Source organism: Leptinotarsa decemlineata, unplaced genomic scaffold, assembly GCF_025532065.1.
Source record: "Leptinotarsa decemlineata unplaced genomic scaffold, Ldec_3_MD MMD2_tig00026328_RagTag_RagTag, whole genome shotgun sequence".
Taxonomy (NCBI): domain Eukaryota; kingdom Metazoa; phylum Arthropoda; class Insecta; order Coleoptera; family Chrysomelidae; genus Leptinotarsa; species Leptinotarsa decemlineata.
In genome coordinates this window covers 17,674,883-17,697,380 of record NW_027412688.1, presented here as the reverse complement: position 1 = coordinate 17,697,380, position 22,498 = coordinate 17,674,883, and the positions used below count along the sequence as shown (strand labels likewise).

Genomic DNA, 22,498 nt, shown 5'->3' with positions numbered 1-22,498 from the left:
ATTGAAAATCGGAATTCTTTCAGAGTATTTCATTCCTCTTCCGAAGTTGGAGCGAACATCAAAAATGTCACTCCATCTAGTGGACGAGGAACTAACCAACTGCACATCCGTAATTTGCCCGATTCCTCTAAATAAGGAATAAAAACTTTCTTATTAGTCAATGGGCTATGCTTGAAGACTGGCAATAAACAAATCTAAAGCAAATGGAACTTCAAACGTTCAAGCCAGTCTCTATATACTCTGAAAGAATTCCGATTTTCAATTGTGGAATATCATTGACTTTAGGTCTGCAAGTGTGCCCGTTCCATAATTGAAGGTCGACTCTTTCAGTTGTATTGCCAATTGCATATGCAGGACATTTTCTGTGAAGATTCCTGCACTGACGCCTGTCTGATATAATCCAACGCCCTTCGTGGTATTAGCCAGGGGAGTAGTTGTTTTCTGATAGGCGTCAGTCCATTAAACCTACTGTGTAGGTATATAGAGACTGGCTTGAACGTTTGAAGTTCCATTTGCTTTAGATTTGTTTATTGCCAGTCTTCAAGCATAGCCCATTGACTAATAAGAAAGTTATTAAAAAGTGTCAGGGATTCATTGTTGGTCATCCTAACTAGTTCGCTCCCAATAATATAACAGTTTTTGGAAATATATTTTCAACTTGAATTGAGAAGGATACATTTTAAGAAGAGACTGATTTTTGGAAAAGTAAGATTTTGACTTCATTATGAAGAATGGCAAATAAAACTTTCTATGTTTTTATACCACTTGTAGATATTTGTAACTATATATACTGCAGTTTCGTCCTATAAGGACAGTGATGGATTACCGCATAGGCCCATGAGCGCGGGCCTAGAACGGCACGATTTGGGGGGGCGGCGAGTTACTAAGTAAGTTTTTACTTTTGTATCTTTGATGAGATTATTCTGACAAATATAAACCATTTGAAATTAATGGGAAATTTTTAGTTGCCATTGAGCTTCTTGTTAAGTTTGATCCTTTTTTAGAGGAACATTTAAAATTGTATGCACACCCTGGCCGTGGAAATACCGCGTACTCATCTAAAACAATCTATGAAGAATTTATATTATTAATTCAAAAAAAAGTAGTGTAACAAATTTCTAAAGAAGTGCAATCTGCCAAGTATTTTGGTGTAATTGTAGATTCTGCACCTGACATATTGTACATGTTGATCAGCTCACGATAATTATTAGATATGTACGTGATAACGGTGAAATTTTTGAGAGATTTTTAGAATGTTCACCAAATACTGGCCATAAGAAAATCTCTTGAAAATAATGGTTTGGACATAAATAACGGTCGTGGTCGTGGTCAATCTTACGATAACGCAAGCAAAATGTCAGGTTTATATTCAGGAAGGCAGTCAAGAATTAGAACGATTAATCCATTAGCAGAATATGTTCCTCGTTCTGCTAATTCTTTACATTTAGGAACTTGTGCAGCTGAATCCGTCACCGAAGCAGTTGACTTTTTTCTACTTTGCAAGACCTTTATAATTTTTTTACGGTATCAACACATCGTTGGGAAATCTTAGTGCAACATACAAGTTTAAGACTCAAGAGTCTTTCTCAAATTCGTTGGTCTGCTCGACATGATGCATGTTATGCGTTACAAAAAGAGTTGCCTGGAGTAATTAATGCACTGAACTTTATTGCACAAAATCGTGATGAAAAACCGACTACGCGATCTGAAACTACAGGAATGCAGCGAAAATTACAGCATCTAGAAACAGCAATTTTGGTCATAGTTTGGAATGTTATTTTAGATCGTTTTAATGCTACTAGTAAGAAGCTTCAGGAATCTAATGCAGATTTATCATCTGTAGTACAAGTTTATGGTTCTTTGGCATTATTTCTTCAAGATATGAGGAACAAACAATACTCTGAATATGAAGAAAAAGCAAAAGCGCCGTCTGGAGTTCAAGTTTATTATACGGAGTCACGGGTGAAGATGAAGTACCTTCATCTGGTCACGAAAATTTTGGCACCAATGTGTATAATCGAATATTAGATACCTTAAGCGTACAATTGGCCGCACGTCAAAGTGCTTATCAGAAACTTTACGAGAGTTTTAGTTTTTTTGATAATTTATCTGACATAGATAAAACTGAATTGAAAAACCATGCGAATAAATTAGTTAAAAAGTATCCTAATGATTTGGAAGAGACATTAGGGAATGAATGTATTCATTTACAATGTCAGCTCAAAAATTCTCTAGAAAATACGGAAGATTTACGCTCTGCACGAGAAATATACAATGTATTGCATTCTCGAAATCTTCGAGACGTTTATTCGAATGTCGACATTGCTCTACGTAGTTTTTTGAGTATTCCTGCTACCAATTGTTCCGGAGAAAGATCTTTTTCCACCTTAAAAAGGGTTAAATCTCATTTACGCGCAAGTGCGGCCAAGATAGACTCAATGAAGAGATTTACAAATTGAGCAATACATTATTATTTGTTTAATTATTTTTATTTTATTTATTTATATTGATTATTATTCATTAATTATATTTGAATAAAATAAAACCTTCATTTAATAACAATTGTAAATCAAAATATATAGAATTTTGTTGTTCAAAAAGGGCGGCGTATTAGACGGGGCCTAGGGCGGTAAAATGCTTAATCCGCCACTGTATAAGGACATTTCCAAACGAATACAATAAACGTAATTAATCTACAATGTTAACCCTCATAAATCTAAACACCACTATAGGTAATAACCGAGGTACCTAACTTAATTTAGTACGTGAATTTTGTTTACCCGGGTTAATGTGGGTACATTAATTTGAAACCCGGTGAGTAAACTAGATCGATTTGATCATTTAGCAGGTTACATCCGCAATGCTTATGCTTATGAATTTTCAAGAATTTCAAATACTTGAATTTTCAACCCTTGCTTGCCTTCTGCAAAATTTCTGTATCGTTTATATTCAAGAACTTGTGGTTACATTCCAAGGAATGATTATGAAACATCGACTCATTTCTCCTAATCTGAAGGACCTTTCATGTTCAGCATACCGTTTTGAGAATTTTTGGCCACATTGTTCCATATAAACAACTATTACACTCCGGAGTGTTTATTTGGACTCTTTACAAGAATGTATGGATTATGCAAAGAAGTAACTTTCAGACACAAACTGAAATGAAAAGCCCTCTGAAACAACTACTTTCATATAAACATTGAATTACACGAAAAAATACATGGAAATAACTACTTTACCATTTTATTCAATGTCAGTCAGTCAATTTGTCTCAGTTGGTGAAGTCAATACTGAATCTTAAGCATTCATTCATTTACTTTTATTGATTTATGGAAATTTGGTAGTAAAAGCTTACGAAAAACTATACAAAGAACAATGCGGTCGATTCTCCTACATTTCTAAGACAAGACGATTATCATAATTTACAAATTCGAGACCCAGGTGTGATGTCATATCTTGTTTTCTTTACACAGAAATCGAATAACGTACAAAAAGGTTATTGATCATCTCAGTCAAACTGGTTTAGCTATTTGGGTTTTCGCCCCAAGGTTAATTTATATTCTTCCTTTTCTGTTTCGTAATCGGTTTGTTCTTCAAATAACAGTGACGTGTAGAAAAACAAATCTTGTTTTTCACATCGGTGACCAATTCTCATAAACAGGATTGATTTAATTATGAGGAACACAAAAAACTTTGAAATTACTGTTAGCTATAACCTTATATAAATAGGAAATCTTCTACGAAGCATTCATAGTTAGTCTGAATTTTGAACTGTGATACGTTCTACACCCTAGTCCAACATGTCTAAACTGTTCGTAAGTATTGAATCCATTATTAACTTCATTTCAGAAAATGTATGATGAGAAACGATACATTTCACAAAATCAATATACGCCGTTTTACCTATGACTATTATTATATTATTTTTACGCAAAGTAATCCAAAGACTGGGACGAACAAATGAGATCATTGAAAATAATGATTCAAATGATTGTATTCCTTTATAGTAAATTCTAAAGTTTTCACATATAGTCAGTAGGCCTGAACGAATTGTTCTTTTAGATGATTTTGAATTCGAAAGTATTGATTAGCTATTTTTCATTTGTCAATAATTAGTAAGCGAAACAAATTTTTTATGTGCAGAACAATATACGGTTGAATTTGAAATTTATGAAAAGTTCATTCAAAATATTTTTGAATTGAAATATTTGTCACAAAAGAGAATTTCACTGCTGAAAAATACATAAGGTGATATTTTTATCCTTCAAATATCTTGAAATTCTAGTATGAAATGGCATAATTTTTGTGGAGAAGGTAATATTCCTTGGCGTTTTTAGGGTTTATAACATTCTACAATCTCGAAAATCAATGAATGAATAGTAATCAGATTATAGAAGGTAAGGAACCCAAAAAATATCAAAGAAGAATAATGTGAATCTATATTTATAATTGGAGTTAGGAATAAATCGTCATTATTTGTATTGCACGTATAAAAAGGAATACGAGATGTGTTGATCCGTCAATTATTCTTATATGATGTCGAAGTTATTCTATCTTTTCAGCTCCAACTCTGATTCTTCAAAATATTATTCCTAAGATTTGATCGCCTAAGATAAAAAATGGAACCCAAATTTTTCAGGTAGCTAATGTTTTTCTTTAAGTAAGCTACGAACAATTTTTCACTATTTTTCACTTTTGAAGCTTCTTTCGGAAATAATATGCTCCCCAGCCACTACTTGTATCTTACCAGTAAAAACTGGTTTCAAGGAATACCAATTTGAGTGCAAATCGAACATGAAACTAATTTAACAATATGTGTACCAGGAATCTTTCAACATTCTCAATTCTACGTACAAATCGTTTTTCACCTTCAGGTGAATCCATGAAAATTCATAGACAAAATTTTAGTTCTTCCTCCTGACTAAGATATTGAAAATTTACACCCTTCTTGAAATATATGAAGGTTTCAACATATTTTAATTTCAATGCAGATTTTTGTGGTTACTTACGAATGAATCTCTTCAATAGTTGAATAAAAAAAATCTCTCTGTGTTGCCTCAATCTATATCGCGGATAATTTCCTGAAACGCATTCAAAAAAACATCATGAATCAAACTTAATACAGTTGAAAAAATTACATTTTTCCCGTCAGGTTGAAAGGTTTTGGTTATTTGTCAATTCGATCTATGAGATATTCGAGATTCTACTCAAATATCCGAATTCAAAAATACTGCAAGCAGTATTTTTGAATTTGGATATTTATATTGAAACTTTTTCTACGTAGGACAAAAAAAAACTTTTGTCTAATTTCCACGTAGTAGTTGAACGTAGTGAATTTCTACAGAATGAATAGGTCATCAATCAAACAAGCGAAATTTTTCCCATTATTAATATATTTCTAGAAATACTTCATCAACATTTCTAATGTTGCTTTGAACTCCTTCCTTGTTGTTATTTCTGAATAAATAAATAAATATTATGTTTATCCATCTGAATATTCTACGTATTCAGTTATTCCCTGTGTTATATATCAAAGCTTCAATTTTTTTTGTTGATGAGGCCTACTGGTTTACGGAGCTAAACATAGTTATCTCCTTTCAGATTTTGACTTTGGCAGTCCTCATTGCATGTGCCGTTGCAGTACCTGGTGGTTATGGTCAAGGAGGGGGCCACAACCACGGAAATAACCAACATGGAAATTATGGTGGACAGCTGGGTGGACACCACGATAGTCAACATGGAGGGCACCAAGGTGGTCACTTCGATGGACATAACCAAGGTGGTCATTTAGGTGGACATCACCAAGGTGGTCATTTGGATGGACACCACCAAGGTGGTCATTTGGATGGACACCACCAAGGTGGTCATTTGGATGGACACCATCAAGGTGGTCATTTGGATGGACATCACCAAGGTGGATATAAAACCAAAGTAAGCTACTAATGATTTGTAGAATATTTTTAAAATTCAAATATATGTATAATGTAAAATAATTCTTTTTTCTTCCTTGACTTTAACAGACTCAATATTCTCATTAACAATATATATATATATATATATATATATATATATATATATATATATATATATATATATATATATATATATATATATATATATATATATATATATATATATATATATATATATATAGTCTTGATATGGAAATAGAAGTTATTAATCGGACATAGCACTCAAGAAAGTGGCAAACCATAGATACGTGTTTCGGGCTTTTGGCCCATCATCAGTATGGTGCAGCCAAGTGTAAGGATGGGCAACACTTGGTTACCAAAAGATATAAATACAAATGCACGGAGCCACCAGCAGGAGCCAACCGCACATTTGTGGTTTCAGTTGATAAATCTTGTGTTTACAAGAAAACTATCAAAATCACCACGGAGGCAGCAATAGCTACCTGCGTGACATCCGGGTCCAGGAAATTATACAAATATGAAAGTTATTGAGTGTCTTGATATAGAAATAGAAGTTATTAATCGGACATAGCACTCAAGAAAGTGGCAAACCATAGACAAGTGTTTCGGGCTTTTGGCCCATCATCAGTATGGTGCAGCCAAGTGTAACGATGTGTAACCAAGTGTTGCTCATCCTTACACTTGGCTGCACCATATTGATGATGGGCCAAAAGCCCGAAACACGTGTCTATGGTTTGCCACTTTCTTGAGTGCTATGTCCGATTAATAACTTCTATTTCCATATCAAGACTCTCAATATATATAGAAATATGGAATATTGTTGGGGATGCAGTCAAAATTACTGAACTGTTGTTTAAAGAATACTCTTTGTCATATGGTCGAGCTTTCGAGAATGTTTATTCCCTTTATCAATACATCTACAAGAAATTTCAAACATTGCAACATAAGTGTAAAATAGATAGGTGAAAAATGTACTTACTAACGGTTTAATTTTGGAAAATAGACAATTAGTGGTAATAACGATGCATTGGGCAAATTTAATATGTTCACTCTTGAAGACGTTAAGGAGTTTAGGTTTTAGAGACTGAAAATATGGTAGTGAGCTGAAAATTAATGTATTAGGAGGTATCTCTCCACTATATGGAATATTTAAATTATTATTTTGATTGTTATTGTTCATGGGATTATTTAAATTGTTTGGAAATGTATGACTGTGGATGGAGAGCTAAATAGTAATTTATTCAAAAGTTTGCAAGGATATGAAATTTCAAGAAGAATATCTTTTGATTCGTTAATACATCGACTGCATCCACAACAATATTCCATATTTCTCCTTAACTAGTTAGTCAAGAATACCCTTCGCTATATACAGTGTGACCCATTTTTAATGGAAACACCTCCTTAAAATTTGAAGTTGTAAACCGATTTCAATAATTTTTTTTTGAAATGTGAAGTACTGAAAGGTCTACCTTGGGACAAAATTTGAAATGTTTATTAAAGTTTCAGGGCATACTACGATATTTTTTCTTAGTCGAAAATCACGATTTTTCTTAGCGATTTTTTTATTGAAAAAATCACTACGCCACTGGATTCAGAGTGCCTCTAAATAGGTGTGACCAAAATTTCATGGAAAAATCTTCATTATTAACGAAGTTATGACAACTCAAAAATTCGAAAACTCATACATCTAACAGTCACAAAAAACATCCTATATCAACAGATATAGCCATGAGAATATATTTTTTAATGATTTCAACAACAAATTGCCGCCAGATGAAAAAAAAACAAATAGCGTAAATATTTCTAATGAAAATAACAGAATTACATTCAAGTTTTCACGCAAATTAACTAAAACTAAGACCTAATATTTCAATTTAAATCTTAGTTGCCATGGAAATGATATTACAGTTTGACACTTGTGGAAGATTTAAGTGTACCTACTATTGTCAACAATATTCACCTTATAGTTTTTCGAATTATTTTGTGTCATGGCTGCAAGATTGAGCGTAAGAGAGAAAATTGAAATTGTACGCCTTTCGGGAGATGACGTTAGAAGTGCTAGAGAGATTTGTAGAGTATTTAATAAGAGATATCCAGATCGTCCTCGTATTAGCTGCGGTACGGTAAATAAATGAAATATTCAATGAAACTGGTGCAGTATCAAAAATGATGTTAAAAAGTAATCCAGTACAAAGACGAAACAGAAATGAAAGGAGTGATCAAATAATTTTAGATTATTTCGGAAATAATCCCAATGTCAGTATAAGAAATGCCACTTCAGATTTGAATATTCCACGAGAAACTATTCGGAGATGTCCCAAGGCGAAGAATATTAAACCTTTCAAGCCAAAATTTATACACACACTCCAAGAAGGCGACAAAGCAAGACGCCTGGAATATCGTTTATGGGTCCAAGGGGAATATTTAAACGATAGAAATTTCCTAAAAAATATTTTATGTACCGACGAAGCCACTTTCACTACAAATGGAGTAGTGTCATCACATGATTGTCGCTATTGGGCAGTGGATAATCCTAACTGGGTAATAAACTGTAGAAGCCAGTATTTCCATAAAATCAACGTCTGGTGTGGGATACTGAACGAACTAATTATTGGTCTTTTCTTTTTTGAGGAAAACATTAATGCGCAGAGGTTTCTAGAATTTTCAAACACAGAGTTTTGGGATGCTATTCACGAGCTACCAATCAATGAACGATCAAATTTATTGCCAGTTAGATTGGTGTTCAGTTCATTATGCCAGAACTGTGAGGCAATGGCTAAACGAACATTTTCCAAACCGATGGATAGGCCGTGGTAGTCCGTTTATAGAGTGGCCACCCAGATCTCCAGACCTCACAGTTTTGGACTTTTTTTTCTGGAGACTTCTCACACAAAAGGTTTACAAAAACAGCTCAAGAGATAGAAATGAACTTTTTGCAAGAATTTGACAGGTATGTGCAGATATTAGCCCTCAAGAACTAAGGAACGTAATCAGAAACATTCGTAAGCGCTACGACACATGTATCGAAATACGTAGTGGATTAGTAGAGGCTACTAGAATATGAATTAGAATTAATTGTTGCACTGAATCGAAACATTTCAATAATTAGTTATTAGTTACGTTTATTAAAATTTTGTGCTTCATTGTTAGTTGAATTGTGTGAATGTAATTCCATTATTTTCATTAAAAATATTTACGCTATTTGTTTTTTTTTTTCATCTGGCGGCACTTTATTGTTTAAATCATAAAAAAATGATATATTGTGACTGTTAGCTGTGTGAGTTTTCGAATTTTTCAGTTGTCATAACTTTGTTAATAATGAATATTTTTTCATGAAATTTTGGTCACACTTATTTAGAGGCACTCTGAATCCAGTGGCGTAGTGATTTTTCAATAAAAAAATATATATAGTAATATATATTTAATATAAAGTAGTATTAGTAGTATAGTATTTAATATATATAATATATAGTAATACATAATATAATATATAATAATATAACATACAGTATAATATGAGAAGAATCTAGATTGATACTGAAGAATCCTAAGGCAAATATTTTACGGCGAAACATCGATGTCTACCACTGAGGATGACAGTGTTTCAAGTAAGTGACATTTTTACTATTCATTCAGTATATTGTGTAGAAATCCTGTGATTGATATCTAATATAATTCCATAACGAATGTTTGGAATACAAACTTAGCAGAAATTTTTTTTTGTACCATTCAGTGTTCATATGAAAGTATATTCTTCGAAACAATTTTTTCTTTCGTATAGATCAATGTTTATTAAAAATAGCTATTTCAGGAGGGGTTTTTCTTCCAGTTTGTGTCTGAAAATTACTTCTTTGCATGATCTACACCTATACAGTGTGTCCAAGATAAGGATCCTAAGCATGGGAATCTCAGTACCTGTTGGAGATACAGCTTAGGTTAAATTAGGAAAAAGTTGTGTTCTTTAAAGCTTATTTACATGCCGTTTAGAAACTTGAAGAATTTTCATGGCCTGCTGAGATATTTGGGAAAAACGAGAATTTGACAATATCAATTTTATTTTTTTCTGACTTTATTTGAAAAGATATCAAAAAACGAATAACACTTTTTCATTGGCACTTTCAAGGTACTACACGATGGTATTTTTTCGTTTTCAAAAAACCATCATCAACTTTATTTTTTTAAATAGCCCGAAAAAAAAATACACCCTGTATCTGATTCCATTTTTTATTACAAATTCAACGATGTAACACATGCCATTGTTTTCTTTTCAGTTTAAGGGAAAATTGCTTTTTTTCTATTTTTAAAATGTATTTTTAAGTAGGTTAATAATGATTTTTTTAAAGTAATGAAAACAACAAAGAAATTAACGCATTTTTTATTTAATTCAAAGGAGGTGTTCAAACAGGTTTCCGTTATTTTCCAAACATAAGTATGATCTTCTAACTGTAGAACTTAAAACATCACGTAACATCTCTGGTGTAATAGTGTTAAATGCGACAGTTACACATTCTCGTAACTGCTGTTCAGTTTCAAAAGAATGTTGGTAAACCCGGTTTTTAACAAAACCCCATATGAAGAAGTCCAGAGGAGTTAAGTCAGGGGATCGCGCTGGCCAAGACACTTCACTAAAGGTTCCAATCCACCTTCCAGGAAATCGCTGCGAAAGATACTCTCGAACTTGTCTAGAATTATGTGCAGGAGCACCGTCTTGTTGAAACCAACAGTTATTGACCTGTGCCAGAGGTAAATTATCTAAACAGTCTTCTACATAGTTTTTCAATAAATGATGGTATCGTTCGGCGGTCAAAGAATTATAGTAAAAAAACGGACCTAGTATTTTAGTTCCTAAAATTGCACACCATATATTAAACCCAAAACGTTCTTGATGTCTTGATATTTTCTTAACACGCGGATTTTGCTGAGCCCAGTAATGCGTATTGCGGCGGTTGAAGATACCATTATTAGTGACCATATTATTTTTGAAAGGAAATTATAATCTTCTTCACACGCGCGTGTATACCATTCGCAAAAATTTCGGCGCCGTTCGAAATCCCCTGGTTTAAGTCCTTGGCAAATCCTAAATTTATAGGGGTGATATCTATTTTTACGCAAAATAAATTGAACTGTGGATTTGGCTACTCCTACATTATTTTCGATTTGCCTAGTTGATATTTCAGGGTTCTCAACAACTGCTTGTAAAACATTATTTTGGGCTTCTTCTGAAGATTACTTTTTTCGAGATAAAACAGGCTTTTTAAATGAACCATATTCTTTTAAATTTCGAGCCAGCTCTAAGAAAATGGACTTACATGGCTGCTTTCTTTCTGGATATGTATTAAGATACATTGCTGCTGTATTTACAGCAACGCTGCTGTATTTACAACGCCTACTTAAAGATTATTTTAAAAATAGAAAAAATGTAATTTTCCTTTAAACTAGAAAGAAAACAATGGCATGTGATACATCGTTGAATTCGTAATAAAAAATGGAATCAGATACAGGGTGTACTTTTGTTTCGGGTTATTTAAAAAAATAAAGTTGATGATGGTTTTTTGAAAACGAAACGTCGGATATAAAAACTAAAAATACCATCGTGTAGTTTAAAAATGCCAATGAAAAAGTGTTATTCGTTTTTTGATATTTTTTCAAATAAAGTCAGAAAAAATAAAATTGATATTGTCAAATTCTTGTTTTTCCCAAATATCTCAGCAGGCCATGAAAATTCTTCAAGTTTCTAAACGCCATGTAGATAAGCTTTAAAGAACACAACTTTTTCCTAATTTAACCTAAGCTGTATCTCCAACAGGTACTGAGATTCCCATGCTTAGGATCCTTATCTTGGACACACTGAATATAGGGAGAGTTTTTTTTTTTAATTGATTGCTTCCTTCTTCCCATATTATTTTGTATCAAGATGGAGTATTAGACAGTCAAAAACTTCCTTTGCCAAAAGTTAGTAACTCCTAAAAATATACCAAATATTCTATTTCTTCGGGAGAATCTGAAGGAAACTGTGAAACAGTTCGATTGAATGATTTTGAAGTGAAATCTTTATTTGTTTTATCTGTAGTAGAATGACCATCTGGTGATGTTGATTATATATGGTATTTTGAGATAGGTTAGGAGGATACCCTCATACAAAAAGTAGAAAATATAGTAACTGGAGAATTATTTCGATATTTCGGAAAGTGTAAAGGTCTATTGTTTGAAAACGTTTTTAGTCTATCTGTAAATACAATGTTCAATAGATCAGGATGAAGTATATGAGTTTTATCGAAATATCAATTTGAAAAAATCTGAGATGACTCATAAGTACGATAAATATTGACAACCCAAATCGCTATTGATAATAATATGATAAAAAAAATATTATGTCAGCATTTATCTTCACTGAACAAAACGATTAAAAACAACTCTTTTTCAAAAGTCTCCATGCACAACAGATCCTCATCACAGAGATTTATTTATAGTGATAAAGTCTATGTTTAGCAAAACGTTTGAAGTGGTAACGTATAATAGCAGGAAAGGGCTGTTTAATATCATAATAGGCTTTTCGTGAGACTGCTTACGGAAGCACATCCTACTCGCTAATGGCCTGATTAAGAGATTTCGGAACGGGAGACAAAACTAATGGACGTTTTCCCTCATCATTCCCCAGTCACGCTGTCAGCACGTCAATTTTAGACTTTTGAAGGAACGAGGTGAAATTTTTCAAATGTACAGGTGGTCTCAAAAGATACTCCAGTTAGGTGATTTCAATCTCATCTACCGTAACTCGTGAGATCGAAACGTATTTTGCAATGTAAATTGTTTTTACTTCTACCTGAGTTTCACGCATTAATATTTGTATGTGGAGTATACATATTTTTGTACAACTGTCATTAACAGTGATATTTGCAATGGTTGTCAAGAGTATTGAAAGATGACGTTTACAAAGTAGCGTGTTGAAAATACAGTAGAATTCATATATAACGACTCCGCTTATAACGACTATCCGTTTATAGCGACGATAATGTTTACTCAAGTTTAGTTTCATATTTAGTTATTGAGAAAATATACCGTTTAGTGCGACTCCGGTTTAAGCGACCAACCACTTATAGCGACCGTTTTTCATGATAATACATCCGGTTAAAACGTCACGCAATGTTTTGTTTACACAATCTGCGCACCAATACCTCGGCACACTTCCTCTTCTTAGATACATCTATTGATAGGTATAGTACTAATAGGTAGTATTCTTAGATACCTTTATTGATAGGTACTACTAACAAATATTAATAGATTGATTTTACGTCAGAGGTTCCAGTGTGAAGTCTTTGTCACCTGTTGTAAGTTCATAATTGAAGAAAAAAGTGTAATGTTACACCGATTAGAAGCCGGTGAATGAAATGCAGCCCTCGCAAGGGAGTTTGTCCGCAAATGATCCAGTTTCTAGACGGCTGCGCAAGCAGTAGTGTTGAGTATCCAAAAATCACTGTTCTTGATGCTATTCTAATGATTCAAGATGTCTGGAACCAACTCAAGCAAGGAAAAATTTTCAACTGTTACAAACACGCTGGTTTTATGCGAAACAAAGAAGAATGTAGCCTAACTTCAAACCCAGATGATTTCAACGAAGAAGACAACGTGCCGCTGCACATTTGGGCGACTGCTATTGATATTTATCAGTTACTCATAACTTTGATGATGCTGTCACCACTTGTGAGGAACCATCAGATGAAAAGATTGTGGAAAATATAATTGCCAATGACGCGAATAGCAAAGGTAATGACGGTGATGATGACGCACCAGAGGAGACTTATCCATCCTTGAGTGTGTCTGAAGCTCTGCAGACTGCGGAAACGCTCAATGTGTTTCTTCAGACTAACTTGGATGGTGATGTTATGTGATGGTGATGTCGCGAATTCATAATGCTGTACGAATTTCTCACTATCAAACAAAAGTCAAAAACAAACTCAAATAACAGATTGTCTACGTTAGTAACACAATTTTTTCGTGCATTTCGTGTGTATTTCATCTCTTTATATTACAGTACATATGTTTGTACATCAGGATTTTTAATAACTATTAAAATAAAGCATATGTGATTCCTATAAAATGTTTTATTCACCTATCGATCTGCAATCCGAACAACTAAATGAAAGACAAATGAACTAATGTACAAAATTAATCCGTTTTGTGCGTCGTCCGGTTAGTACGACATAGTATATCCGGTGCCTTGAAGGTCGTAATATTCGGATTCTACTGTACTTTCATCAGTTATTTTTAACACGATTTTTTTCGACCAAATAGCAATAAACAAAGCATATTTATTTAATTTTCAAGGAAGTTTTATTATGAACAATAGATATAGATGCAATTTAATTGTGTTAAAAATGTATTATATACGATAATTACATTATTATTATTTATGAACAATAATATGAAAAGTACAATCAGAAAAACTGTTGATATCAATACCTTGCGATGTTGAAGAGCCTTGTGATATATTTGAACTATTCGAGTTGACAGTTTCATGGGCGTTAACATTTAATTCTTGAACGAGAACGATGCTGTAACGTTGGAGCTAGCTGTTGGGATTATTCTTTCAACAATAGCCTTTCTATAAGAAACATATTGATCGATGTAACCCTCAGCTACTGTTGTAGACTTCCACCCTCCGTGCTTCTCAATATCCGTTATATTTGCTCCTGATTCTGAAGCAGAAGACCTTCTGAAACAGTGACCTTTATATTCCTTTGGTTCCGCGAGGTTCAAAAACTCAGCAATGGTAGAGGGCATTTTCTCAAAAGTGTTTATACCAACTGGGTTGGTATTAACATTTATAATTTGACTATTTCAGAACATAACATTGATGATTGATAATAAAAGGGCGTAATGCAACGTATTTATTAAAATAATCAATGTTTTTTCCAACAATGCAAAAAAACGACCTATTTTTTTGTATTTGTAATTTTAACAATCAATGATTTATCCATTAATTTAATGTCTTCTATTAATGAATGGTACAGCTCTTCACGCCGGTGGGCTCCATATATTCCGAAAATAGTAGCAACCTCATTTGTAAACCTCTGGACTTATCAAACGTAAGAGTTTTTGGGCCTATAACTTTCTTTTTTCCGCTTTAAGAATGCTATTACCTCAAAATATTTGCTTGTATCAACATCATTCTTAACTCAACTTTATCATTGAAAACTTGTTCCACAAAGTTGACGAGTTCCATATTTTTTATTTCTCTTCTAGATAGGCTAAGAAGACGGTTTCGCTGAAATTTCTTTCAACGTTTTTTTGTCTTTATTGGCTAAGAAAATTAGAATATGCGATGTCGTACTGTTGAGCCGATTTTTTTGGTAACAATTCAATTAACGTTTTTTTTGCAGCCTCTTCAATATGCGGTAACATGAAAATAGTTAACTGACAAGAGATGTCAAAATGTGTTTTCATAAAAATATCAATTTCATCTATTTTATTATGAAAACAGAACAATTGTACAAAAACTTTGTATGATATTTATGTCAAAAGTAGGTTTCATTTTGTGAGGGAATTTCACGAATTTCATAAATAGCTATTCTCGTAAGAATCATTTCACACACACCTATGCACTTCCTTTAGAATGTACTCCTTTTTTCGGAGTACTTACTCTTGTAACGTTGATGTATTGTCATACATCATTATTCCCATAGTTATTTGTTTATCATCGAAGTGACACTTTATAATGATATTTATACTGGAAAGTTTTGAAAACCGCAACACGTGTTTCACTATAAAATAGCTCCCTCAGACATGTTCATATTGACAAAATTCTACCTAATGAGTGATTAATATAACAATTTGAATCATATTACCTTTCACCTACTTGATGAAAAATAATGTCATCAGAGATTAGGTATTCACTGATTGAAAATTCAAGCAATATAAAAAATCCTTCTTGATAACTAATAATTTTTACCAGATTTTTGGTAAAAACTAATGTTGATTTTGAACATCATAAAATTCATTCCACCGACTCATTGAATCAACAAATAATGAACTAATTCCAGATTTGTTAGTTGTTTCCTTTGAAGTGGTTGGTTGCATTTGGTTTTCATGAGACTACTGCAGTTTGAGTTTCGAAATGTAACAAACACTGGCTCATACTTCTTTTTGTTTTCCTCAGTTTCATGGTAACATATGTTTTCCGATTTTTATTGAATTCAGTTTCATTATGCAAATTTCATTTGGATTGTGAAGAGACTGAATGTGTACCAGCAGCTTTCAGCTAGTCTCTGTTTATGCGGGCAACGACCTGTTATTGTGGTGACCATCTCGTTTGAGAAACTCATGTTTCACCAATAGGTCATATGCATATTTTTTTCTAATTGTTCTAATCGATTATATAATGCATACAAATACTGGAAACATGAGATAGATGCCAAAAACATGAATAATTAGTTAGAAAAAAATTTATAAAATTGTATACCAAATATTGACAATTCAAACGATCGACCATTTGGCGGGAATATGTGACGTCAAAGTACATGTCAACAAAGCGATCCAAAGCACAGAGAAGTAAACATAGTTGATTCTTTATTCTATTACTTGATAATTTCAATAAATTAAAGATGGAAAGTAGTGGAAAATCAGTTTATAAGTACTGCATAGTTCCAAAGTGCAACAATACAACGAAAAGTGCTCCTCAAAAAGTTTTTTTTTTGGGCCGAGGAATGCAAACATTCGATTAAAGTGGTGTAAAGCTATAAAAGGGACGAATTTAAGAACCCGAAACTGTCTGCAACAAGCTGCTTATACTGTTGTGAAGATCACTTTGATGTAAGTATTTTTATATTTACATAGGTATATTTAAATTTAGTGTCATAGTCTAAAACACTAATGAACATATTTACTTCTCGAATATAAAACCTTTCTGACTGCTGGTATTCTTCATTTTCAGGTAGAAAAGGATACAGAGGATACAGTGTTCAAGTCTACAGCAAGTACAAGTGAAGCAGTCCATTAAGCAGCATTAATAGCTGAATCGACATAAGAATATCTTTCGGACCTAAAAACACAAATATTATCAGGTTACAATAAGAAGTGATTGTAAACATTTTCTTAAACAAATTTTTCACTACGTTATTTGAGGTTATGTACACTTTCTCAATGTTAGTAAGCAAATAACTAGAAAACTGAACGAAAAGCTGAAATTAAAGACACTTATACACAATAATTATTCAAGTACCTTGCAGCTTTGATGCCTCTAATCTCAGCTGAAGTGAAATCGGGATGATTTGCGAAAAAACTTGTCATCATGAAGACATCTATTCTCGGCAAATTGTCAGATTGTGCCATGACAAATCCGGCTTCAGTCATTGTATTTATTTTCTGGTATGTTCACAGTAATGATAAAATGATAATAGCCAAATAACTGCTTGCAAAACTCTAATTAGACGGACAAACAATAATAGAATAGTACAGAACAGCATGTAAATAAATGTTGTTGACATGGACTTTGACGTCATCCTAAGATCCTACCCATCCCATTGCGTTTTACTCAATTTGAATCTGTCTCGTAATTTTTACGTTATCAATTATGAACTATTTGAAATTTATAAAGTATATAGTCATGTGAACCCATTTACATTGATCTGGTATCAAAATAGATTAGGAAAAAAATTAAAATGAGCTATTTTATATTACATGCATATGAACTATTCTGATAATCAAATCCGATAAACCAATTCTTATGGTCCATTCCACCAATGTAAGTTCTTTTTTTTTATTTGTTCTCAGAAGAGAAAAAATATCATCAAATGTTGGATTGAAGACTTTTTGAAATTGATGTTTGGGAACGTTCGTTAAGTAAATAATTTCTCCACTATACAGATTTAGTGGTTTGATATTGAGTAACATGAACTATAATCTGATTTCAAGGCCACATAGAGAGACTGAGTTCTTACATGGGTCGTAATGTTCCCTGTAGTGTTCTAAATCATGCCCCAAAGAAAATAACGCCGATCGCTACTGGTAGCCATAAACCAATTGTGACGTGGCTAATAGCGCGCCCAGTCCTACCGACGTTTCGTGGTTCTACGATGTTCGCAGCCGTTCTAGACGTGGCAAGAATAAGGCTACCGACTTCAATGGAATTCCGAGGAATTTTCTACCGCCCTCGATTGCCAAATATAAACGCTACCTACGAGTATATCGCGATAGTCAAGTGGAAGTCAAGGCGATAGACATTTGAATAATAGTTGAAGTTTTAGTTGAAGTGTTTTGATGTATTAAAAGTGGAATGACGTTGAGGAACAGTATTTTGCGATGCACATGGTATAATATTGATCGAATATCTTGAAAAGGGAAAAACCATCAGCAGCGACTACTATTACATAGCGTTATTGGAGTAGTTGAGGAACAAAATCGCGAAAAATGAAAAAAATAGTGCTGTTTCACCAGCACAGGATCACGAATCAATGAAAACGATGACAAAATTGCATGAATCTGGCTGCGAATGGACTTGTTTCATGATTTTTTATTAAATGTTCACTTGATAGAAATTTTAAATTGAAAAACAATGCACTTTGTTTCATCTCTCTGAGTACCGTAGTTTTCCCGTAATTATTTATTAAAAATAGAATGTGGTAGGGTGGTGACATCACGGCCCTATTCCCGACCAATAGGAACAATAGAAATAATCAACATTGCCAATCGTAAAATTTATGAAGCCTATAATCATCAATTTAATCATGAAAGTGTATATGAACCCGTTAACATTTCAATTAATGAAAAATTCTCCACATGGAATAAACTGTATACGAAAAATCATGTTTGGAAATAAGTTCCATGTCTAAAATCAGTACACAAAGTCAAAAGATCACAAAATATTTACCTAAACTATGATTTTATGTATTATTTAATGATATACAGTTTTGAAAATCAAAAAATATAACAAACTGGATTTAAGAATCATTTCAAATATTCAACTTATTGTACAATCCCCAATCTGTACAACTGCAATTTATTATAAAAAAAAACGATTCCTACATACATACCTCTTTCTAATATAGCTACTAAATTCAAGCGTTATAGGCTCGCTTGGGAGATCTGTTGAATCTTCCAAAACTTGAGAGGAAGGTTGAATGAGATCAAGTATAGACAGAATAATTTGTACTCGAACTGATCCAACAAAAGCTTCTGAGGTAATAATACCATTAATCATATGATAAAATTTAATTTATTTTGTTTCATAGTTTCAGTAACAGGATTGACTCCAGATAATACTTTCTGTGAAGAATACTTGAAATTGAAATTCAATATTTTCGTTCCCCTTTCATTTATAGTCATTTTTTAAATGGTTTCTATAAAGTCTCGGAAGAGTAGAACGATTGTACTTCTTCTTTCTTTTCAATACTTTCACCCATTTCTTCTCATCATTTTATCCTTTGGGAACCTAAACTCATTATATGAAATAACTCACTTGAACCAATGCGCTTTCTGTTTTCTTGTGCCTTTCCGCACAATTAAAATCAGCACAAAAATGCACCATAATAATATTCAAATATATCTATAAAACACATTTGAAACATACACAAAATAAACTCGATGAAAAAACGAATTGTTCCTACGCGAGCTGTCAACTAAGAAAAAGTTGAAACTCAACGTTGCAAAAACAAGCAGAACGAATCCGATATGACATACATTTTCAATGCCGAAAAAACCAATAAATTGTGATATGGGTACTCCATTTTCCTGAGAAAATGAAGGATCAATTAAAATTTTCAATTATTCATCCATTTTTTTAAGAATGAAGCCAGCAAACAAATAAATATACAATAAAAAGATCGCTCGAATCCAGTGATTAAGCATAAAAATGGACATTAATATTTGCCTTGATAACTGATATAGTACAAGTTATATCTAAATATGATTCTAAATAGAATTAAACGAGCTGCATTTTCAAATGGTTTTCGAATGCTCATGAACCCTAACAAAATGAATCAATTATGCATTCATGCCACCCACCAAAAATAAGAAATTCAACGTTACTGGTATATTAGCCATATAGTCATCCAGTCAGCCAGCGCCCTATGTAGTGTATGCAACAATGTGCTCTTTCTTTTGTTAAAATAATTTCAAAATGAATGTTAAGCCTAGTTTTGTTAAAGCTGACACCCGACAAATTACCAAGAGTTGATTTTGAAATGATCGATGAATTTTACTTGAAAAATTTGCAATACTTTGGTACCGAAATGAAGAATGAAAAATTGAAACGATAGGTTGTGTATTTATTAGGTCCCTTTTATTTATATGACATTCATTTCAGACTTTGTCTTTTATCGAAGGACGGAAAGTTTTGATTCAATTTTTGTTTCGGCACCCGCCGAGACCTACATTTTACAAAAAAACGTTCTTCAATTAGATGATTGTAACAGTTGTATTCTCACCGAGTTGATAACAATAATAACAAAAATGGCGTCTGTCAAGCTATATCATCAGATCTGTGATTGGATATTAAAAACCAATACATTTAGCAACTCCGCTCTCGACACGATCAATTTTATTGGTCAACAGACACGCGGCCTATTTAAATTCTTGCTTTTCGAATTATTTTTTTTTCTGCAAATATAAAGAGAAGAAGTGATCATCGAAACTGAGGCCTGTTTTGAGGCTAAAAACAAATCGTACTATGTTTTCGAAAAATTGTATGACCGTCTAATCATTAGGTATACCGCCTTAGAGTAATGAAATCAAATTTAATTAAAAAAATATGTTAGCCTACGAGCTTTTCCGCCCAACACTTATATGTATATAATGCTAATGGTTTGTTGTTGACACAATTTTTTTGTATAGTCGTAGTAAAAAAAGAGCAACTGATAATTCTGCAGACTTTTAATGAAATATATATATTTTGAAATATATTTTCAAGGAGAGGTCAGGTTTTAGAGGAAAAAACTTTTTGCTTCCTACTTTTCATCTTTATACAAAAATCTAGGGAAAGCAAAGTTTTCACAAAATTTATAAATAATAATAAGGACGGCTTCAGATCCGAAAAGCTCTGAAGACTTTGTTTTGAACCTTAGTAGAAAACATTATTCAAAAACCAAACATTTCACCCTGAAAATTACTTGGTAGCAGTCAAAACCGAGGCAACAAAATAATAGTGTTTGTTTCCTTGATTCAATATAGTCATTACCCAAGTCAAAAAAACAACGATATCAATTGTTCATGATATTTCTTGGATTTTCTTTTATCTTTATGTGTTTATGACTATCCATGTAAGTACTAGCTTTTATAGTCTGATAAGCCTTTTATACATCATTTATAACTGGTAGCTTGGATGTGCTTTTTCTATACTTTTCTATCCCATCTGAAAAAAAATTTTCCCTACAGAGCGTTCCTTCTAATGATGGAAATAGTAAAAGAAACAAGTTTTATCAGTTGATCAATTCTGTATATCAGATCATTGTTTCTGTATGTTCACTTTTTGATTATATCAAAGTTCTTGGTCATCCGGTATAATACACGTGCAAACCAATATTTCCTAGAGGGTGATGATATGATTGGAAACTTTGAAACTGGATAGTATCAGGAATGCTTTGTAACAATTAATTAAGCTGCAGGCAGAGAAAGACTTCAATAGAGGTTTGAATGGAGACGGCTATTCAGGGTAGTAATGAAGTCTTCAAAGTCTGTTAATAATTATGACATGAATACATAATAAAAGGTTGGATTGGACTTCTCCCAAAATCAAAGCAGTGGATTTCCAGCTGATTAGGTTTTGATGTGATTCTGAAATAATCGGATTATAATAAAAATATATTGAGAATTCACTTCCAGTAGAAAAAACTGCAAAAATATCAACATAACATAATTAAAATTTGATTCTAATGGTGATGAGAATTCTGAAGAATTAGTTTTGTATTTCAAAGTTTTTGCTGCTGAATATACCAAATTACTAGATGGCTCAGTGTTATCACTTTACTAGAATGTGTCTGATAGACACCTAGCAACTAGAAATGAATGTCATAAATTTGGTCAAATTTTTCTATATTAATAGTTTTGTATAGTGTCCGACCGAAAGTTCTGTTTTGGTTTCGGTTTCGGTCGAGTTTCGGCAAACAAACGGGTTTCTGTTTAGTTTCGGTTTCGGCAGCAAACCTGCCGAAACTACGATCGAAACCGAAACTGCATTCGGGAGTTCCCGCACTGTGATCGGTCATGTTCGGCTGGTTAAATTTCATACAAGAGATATTAGGTAACAACTCAAATAAGTAATTTTATGTTCAATATTTTTGAAAACCCATCGGTGATATTCAAAAGAAGGATGTACATCTACTCAAATAAACACCTCACCTATTTTAAGTATTTTTAAGGTGCAATTTATATTTTTTCTTAAGTAAGGGTTTTTTATGTTGATTATCCATAAGTGAAAATATCGAAGACTGCATAACGTTGTGATTTAAAGATAAAAAAATAAAGACTAACTGTTTAAAATAACCTGTAAGGAAGTTTCGGTTTCGGTCGAAACTAAGACCATTGCCACTAAGTTTTGTATTTTTCAGTATAATTTCATTAAAAAAATAAATACT

The 22,498-nt window shown here is 32.8% G+C and overlaps 2 protein-coding genes across 2 annotated transcripts in view; one reads left to right on the top strand and one right to left on the bottom strand.

Annotated features, from left to right (window-relative positions):
- VGlut (Vesicular glutamate transporter) overlaps window positions 1–22,498 on the bottom strand; it is a 246,183-nt gene that overhangs the window by 200,945 nt on the left and 22,740 nt on the right. The gene's annotated exons all lie outside the window — the stretch shown is intronic.
- LOC141485617 (uncharacterized) lies at window positions 3,658–5,993 on the top strand. Its single transcript, XM_074182635.1, has 2 exons — window positions 3,658–3,815; window positions 5,602–5,993. Exons 1-2 carry the CDS (start codon window positions 3,801–3,803, stop codon window positions 5,941–5,943), a joined length of 357 nt encoding a protein of 118 aa, XP_074038736.1. The 5' UTR covers window positions 3,658–3,800; the 3' UTR covers window positions 5,944–5,993.